Consider the following 6,669-nt stretch of genomic DNA (forward strand, 5'->3'; position numbering starts at 1 on the left):
AGAGAATCACGTTAGTTTTACTTGACTGTAAGTTAAATGTACAACTCGTACATTTAAATAGTAAATTCTACACTTTTCACATACATCATACAATTATAAAAAATATAGTTTTTAGCTTTGTCCCCATTTCCCGTATCAATTGCCTTCCCATCTTGAACAGTATTTACATTTCATCACAAAATATAAAGAACGTGATCCACATAAGATCAAAAATGGATAATTTAGAATTACAAAACCGTAACATTACCCCCACCTTTGAAAAACTGTTCGTCCTCGAACATGAATAATTTATCTTTACCTTAGAAATTTAAAAGTTAGTCATCTAAACGTTTCATGTCTTTTAAAATATACCCTATTAACAATAAAATTACATTACAAACTGAAAATAATTTCCTTAATACAATTATTATAAACTTAAAAGAAGTTCCTGCAATATGTTGCACTGTGTGCTGGTGTCTTCTGTGGTTACTGTCGCCTGGACCCCATTGTCTCTGATTTCTCTGTTCTCTATTATTGCTTCGACTTGGTTGGTACATGTATCTTCTTCTGTTTGAGTTGCTGTATTTCGTCTTCTTCTTACTGACGGGTCCGGTATCCATGTACTTTTAAGTACGTATACGGTGCCATCTGGAAGAACAGCCTTCTCTTCCTTCAATAACCCCAGGTACCCATCGGGTACGACACGGGCATCAATTTCTGCTGTCCTTGCCCTAGATCGGATCCTCCTTATCAGTTCGGCATCTTCACCCGACAGGTAGCTTGATGGGGGGGAACATAACTGGAACCTTGGGTCATTTAATGTCTCTTGAGTGGGGAATTCCAGGTGGCTCCAGTCATACAGCCTCCCTCTACCTGTGGCTGTCATCTGAATTCTCCTAGGGGGATAGAATTCAATTTCTTCTCAAAATTCCACCCGTCTCTTGTCTCCATCTATCCATGGCATCTCTGGATCATAACCCTCGACAATGGGAGGAGGACTAAATGGTGCTTCTGAGATTTTAGAGTGGTCCGAAGTTGTTATGTCGTTCCTTTGCATGGTACTTGGGTTTGGTGAAATGGGCTGTACTGCAGCTGGTTGCGGAGTTGCTGTGAAATATGGTTGTATTTGAGAAATTGTGGTGCTGGTAACAGGCAATGGCTGAGTTGTCTGTGAACTGGGCTGTACTGCAGCTGGTTGCGGAGTTGCTGTGAAATATGGCCGCGTGACATAACTTGGGGTGCTGATAACCGGCAATGGCTGATGTGAATGTGATGTGGCCTGTACTGCAGCTGGTTGCGGAGTTGCTGTGAAATATGGTTGTATTTGAGAAATTGTGGTGCTGGTAACCGGCAATGGCTGAGTTGTCCTTGAACTGGGCTGTACTGCAGCTGGTTGCGGAGTTGCTGTGAAATATGGCTGCGTGACATAACTTGGGGTGCTGATAACCGGCAATGGCTCATGTGAATGTGATGTGGCCTGTACTGCAGCTGGTTGCGGAGTTGCTGTGAAATATGGCTGCGTGACATAACTTGGGGTGCTGATAACCGGCAAAGGCTGATGTGAATGTGATGTGGCCTGTACTGCAGCTGGTTGCGGAGTTGCTATGAAATATGCCTGCATAAGAGAATTTGGGTTGATGGTCACTGGCAGTGGAGTTGTTTGTGGAATGGTCTGTACTGCCGCTGGTTGTACTGACACGTCTGGAACTCGAACAGGAGCTATTGTTGTGTTGGGAGCCGTTAGTGGACTCGGAACTGTATGGTTCGGTCTGGGTCTATCTAGCAAACTCAATAATTCTACAGGACTTCCTGTCTGTAATGGTCTTCCCAGAAACAGCATCTCTTCATCTGGGGTTAGATTAAATGTTGGCATGTCCACATAAACTGGTGTTGGGTTTCTGACAGGCATCATCTGGAAGTGGCTGACAGTTGAAGTATTTGGCTCTACTGGTGTTACTTTCTTGGCAACTGACTTCATTTTCCTCTTGTTTACCTTCTGAATTGTCTTCTTAATACCATGCCGTCTCTCTTCATGGAATTTCAAACGGTGCTTCACATTTGCTGGAACCTCGTATTCACAGAACTGGCACTGGACAAATTCCGAGCCATGTGCATACCTTGTATGCCTCCTCAAACTGGGTTGGTCCTTGTAGGTTTTGTAGCATATCTGGCAAGTCTCCATCTGCAGAAAAGAAGATAACTATCGTTAATACTTATAACCAACAACTAGTTATGGACCATCGGGATATTGAACCAGAGCCATGGGTATTACCAGTATAACAGGGTAAGCATTTTACAGGAAAATCATAAATTCATAAATTAACACTCTGGTACTCTTTCTAGTAATATTTGTTTTTTTCTGTTTCAGGTTCAACAGCTGGATCTTTTGAGTCTCCTTCGTCAAGATCATCTTTGCTCTTTTGAAGCCAGTTGTTGAATTTGCCAATAAATGGCTTCAGTCTATCATGATGTAGGACCCTGTCTCTTGAATTCGATGAACTCTTCACCTTGTATATTAAGTCTGTATATGCCTCAATAATGAGGAAAGGTCCAGTCCACTGACACTGTAGTTTTGGACTCTTACCTTTTGTTTTTGATGGGTTAAAAACCCACACTGCATCACCTACGCTATATTTTCGCGCATTTATTTTATGGTCATATTGTCGTTTTTGTCGTTCGCTGGAGGCAATCATTTTATCTCTAGCTAAGTTATGTACCCTGAAAATATTAAACTGGAGTTTTTCTAAATACTAATTACTACAGCATAGATGCCAACCCCCTTTAGACACAATCAGTAACAAACTATCAAATTTTCCGTATTTTTGAAAAGTTTTCAGTAATCATTCATAAACGTGCATTTACCAATACAAATTACTGACAAGTGGTTGCATAGTGATGTGCACGAAATTTGTCGTTTAACATGTTGTCTGTAGTATGTATTCCATTCATTTATTGTTCAGATGTTCTCGACTAGTAAATTTTCGTTTTGTCAAGGAGAAGTAGAGAAAGGGGGAAAGTTACTTCATAAATGCAAGTTTGCCTCTTCGGAAGTCAGTTAGTTACTCAACAATAGGTTGATAACTCCCGAGAAACCGGAAGCATTACATTGTCGTTTTCTAAATACCGGACCAGGACGGAAAAGTAATGATAAAAATCCGTGTTTTAAAAAATTGAACGGCGATGATTGGAAATCCGTAACTATTCGACTTTGACCGTAATAGCGTAGTTTTTATCGCAAAATCGGAAAAACTACGCAAAAATCGTAATGGTTGGCATCTATGCTACAGTCAGTTATGTTTTCAGTTTGAGGATGTGGACCGTATATCACATCTATCGGAAGTTCAATTTCTCGTCCAAACATTAACATGCTTGGAGAAAATCCTGTGCTTTCATGTACAGAGGTACGGTAAGCCATCATCGCCACAGATAAATGTGTATCCCAGTCTTTCTGGTCTTTGCCTATAAATTTGCTCAAAATATCCTCTATTGTTCTATTGAGTCGCTCCACCATCCCGTCACTTTGTGGATGTAGGGGACTGGTTCTCGTTTTATCAATGTTAAACCTTTTACAAATGTCTGTGAACAGTTTTGATTCAAACTGTCGACCTTGGTCTGTGTGAACCTGTCTTGGCACACCAAAACGACAAATGAACTCGTTAACAAATTTTTTTTAGATCGTTTCTGCTTCTTGGTTTGGTATTGGATATGCCTCCGCCCATCTGCTGAAATAATCTGTGAGAACAAGGATAAATTTATTTCCAGAAGTTGTAATAGGCAGAGGACATGCAAAGAATGTCCAATGCAACCCGTTCTAAAGGTGCTCCTACCAAATACGGTTTCATTGCCCCTCTTGCTCGTTTTTGTGGACCCTTACGCGAATTGCATATTTCACACCTTTTGCACCATTGCTCTATATTTTCCTTATACCCCGCCCAATAAAATCTACTTGAAACCCTTGAAAGTGTTCTGTGAACCCCAAAATGGCCTCCTACTGGGTCGTCATGCAACATTTTCAAAATTTCTTCCCTCCAACATGAAGGAAGAATCAGCTGCTTCATCTCGGAGTTTATATTAGAAATCCATTCCCTATATAAAACATTATCGATCAATTTCAGTTGATCCCATTGCGACCAGTAAGTTTTTAGCTCTTTGCTCTGTACTGAAATTTCTTCCCATTTTGGCTTCTCATTACTTTCAGATTTCATTTTTAATATCAGCTTAATGACTTCATCCTTTTGTTGTGCTTCTTTTATTTCATCCATGTTCTTACTTTGTACCCATTGGTTGCTCTGTTCGGAATTTTCAAATTCTATTTCTTCGCCTTGTAACTTTGATATGTCTGCCTTCTTAGTTACCCGCAAGTGACAATCGACCATATCTAATTCATTATTCGTGCTTTCTTTTGAATCCTGGCGGTTGCAATGAGTGCAGTGGATACATGGTCTTCGTGAAAGTCCATCGGCATTCAATTGCTGTCTGCCTGGTCTGTGTTGTATTTTGAAATCGTAAGAGGAGAACCTCCAGCCATCTGGCCATTTGACTTTCGGGATTTTTGAAGTTCATGAGCCAGTGCAGTGCTCCATGATCAGTTCTTACTAAAAAAATTCTTACCATACAATTAATGATGATAGTGTTCAACCGACTCTACAATTGCGAGCAATTCTCGTCTAGTGACGCAGTATTGACGTTCTGCTTTGCTGAAACTTTTACTAAAGTAAGCAATGACGTGTTCTCCGTCGTTTTGTTCCTGCAAAAGTACTGCTCCAAGACCAAACCCGCTAGCATCTGTATCTAGTATAAACTTCTTTCCCATGTCTGGGTAACTTAAAATCGGAGCTGAAATCATGAATTGTTTTATTTATCAAAAGAATCTTGACATATCTCACACCATTTAAACTCTTTGCCCTTCTCAGTCAACTTATGTAGGGGTCTTGCTATATCCGAAAAATTCTTAATAAATCTCCTATAATAGCTACAAGTTCCCAAGAAACTACGTACGTCATGAATAGATAAAGGTATGGGCCAATCTTTTACAGCGCTAATTTTCTGAGGATCTGTGGATATACCATCGCCTGATACAACATGTCCCAGGAAAGTTACTTTTTCTTGTAATAATTCCCATTTCTTTGGAGAAATTTTCAAACCTGCCTGTTCAATCTTAAATATAACTCTAATCGTTCGATGTGCTGCTCAAAAGACGCCGAGAAGATAATGATGTCGTCTAAGTATAGTAGACATATATGCCAATTCAAACCCGCTAAGACGCATTCCATCAACCGTTCAAAACAAGCGCCTGCATTACAAAGACCAAATGGCATTTGTCGAAACTGGAAGAGCCCTTGCTTGATGGTTCTATAACCCCAGCATCAGGCATTCGACTCAACTCGCGATCTGCTTCCTCTTGCATTGCAACAGGTAAACGTCTCGGGTTTTGTTTGACTGGAGCTGCGTTTCCAGTGTTTATCTTGTGTTGTATCATATCAGTACAACCCAAGTCGTTTTTAGACTTTGCAAACGCATTACTGTGTTTCTTGAGCAATCTGTGAAATTGCAAAGTTTGCGTCTCCGATAATAATTTGCTACCTGATTTAAATAAGTCTACCAGATGATCTGGTAAGCTGTCGCTATTGCTCTTGTTTGTAATCTTATCAGTAAGCTTGAATATATTTTGACTAGCAGCCGCAGGTTCGCATACTGGTTCCGTAACATCTGCATATGCCTGACATTCAGCTAGACATGTATTCTTTTGAACCGTTTTTTCAAAGTTACTCGTATTAGCAATCCTTAAAATTATTCGTCCTTGACTTGGATCGACTAAAGATCTGGCGACTGATAATTTATCTTTTGTGTCAACAGGCTCTACTGTAGCCTGCACTAAATGAATAGAATCACCTACCACTTTACTAAATATCAAAACCTCTGATCTTGGGGGTATTACTGTAGTTGCCTCTGTTGCAAGCTTTAAAATGGTTGCAATATTACTCTCTTTTTGACATATAATTTCCATATTTTTACTGCCAATGGTTAGTTTACTCCCCCTTATGTCAAGTTTACAATTTTTGTTATACAAAAAATTGTATCCAACAATAGCTGGCGCGTCGATATCTGCAATCACAAATCGTTGTTGAAATTTCTGCCCATTTATTTCAATGTTAAAATCGGCCTGCCCAAAAGTTGTTCTTATCTCTCCATTTGCCAGTTTCAACTGTTCCCCCTTATACATTTTGTCTGGTCTCTGCAACTCCGGAATAGACAAAAATTTCCTGACATGAATTACTGTCAAGGTCGAACCGGTGTCTATCAGACAATTTACAAAAATACCATTAATTTTTATCTAAACTATCATTTATGTCATTATATAATTCACACTTTTTGTGTGGCCCCTCATTTAAAAAAACATCGGCTAAAAAAGGACCTGACTCTTTAGCCACTAACAGTTTCCCGACTTAAAGTTCTCTGTCTGTGTACCCTGGGACTATTTTGCAGTTTCAAACCTGTTGTTTGTCAAGTATTTGCCATTTTTCTGCATGTCTAGAAACTTTCTGCAATCTCTCTTAAAATGACCCGCTTTTCCGCAAAAGTAACACACAAAATCTGTCTTTTGTGATTGATTAGGACCACGACTACTTTCTATCTTGGCTATTCTATCCATTATGCTGTTCATCTGTTGATAATCATCTTGTTCATCTA

General features: G+C 39.7%; 2 protein-coding genes across 2 annotated transcripts; both read right to left on the reverse strand.

Annotated features, from left to right (window-relative positions):
• Window positions 1-901: 901 nt before the first annotated feature.
• Window positions 902-2,161, reverse strand: LOC134699243 (uncharacterized). Its single transcript, XM_063560855.1, has one exon. The coding sequence runs from the start codon at window positions 2,159-2,161 to the stop codon at window positions 902-904; it is 1,260 nt and encodes a 419-aa protein (XP_063416925.1).
• Window positions 2,162-5,251: 3,090 nt separating this feature from the next.
• On the reverse strand, window positions 5,252-6,202 carry LOC134699252 (uncharacterized). Its single transcript, XM_063560866.1, has one exon. The coding sequence runs from the start codon at window positions 6,200-6,202 to the stop codon at window positions 5,252-5,254; it is 951 nt and encodes a 316-aa protein (XP_063416936.1).
• Window positions 6,203-6,669: the final 467 nt, after the last annotated feature.

Source organism: Mytilus trossulus, chromosome 1, assembly GCF_036588685.1.
Source record: "Mytilus trossulus isolate FHL-02 chromosome 1, PNRI_Mtr1.1.1.hap1, whole genome shotgun sequence".
Taxonomy (NCBI): Eukaryota; Metazoa; Mollusca; class Bivalvia; order Mytilida; family Mytilidae; genus Mytilus; species Mytilus trossulus.

Excerpts from the sequence above, each read along its gene's own strand:
- LOC134699243 (XM_063560855.1), bottom strand. The coding sequence starts at position 2,161 with ATGGAGACTTGCCAGATATGCTACAAAACCTACAAGGACCAACCCAGT.
- LOC134699252 (XM_063560866.1), bottom strand. The coding sequence starts at position 6,202 with ATGTATAAGGGGGAACAGTTGAAACTGGCAAATGGAGAGATAAGAACA.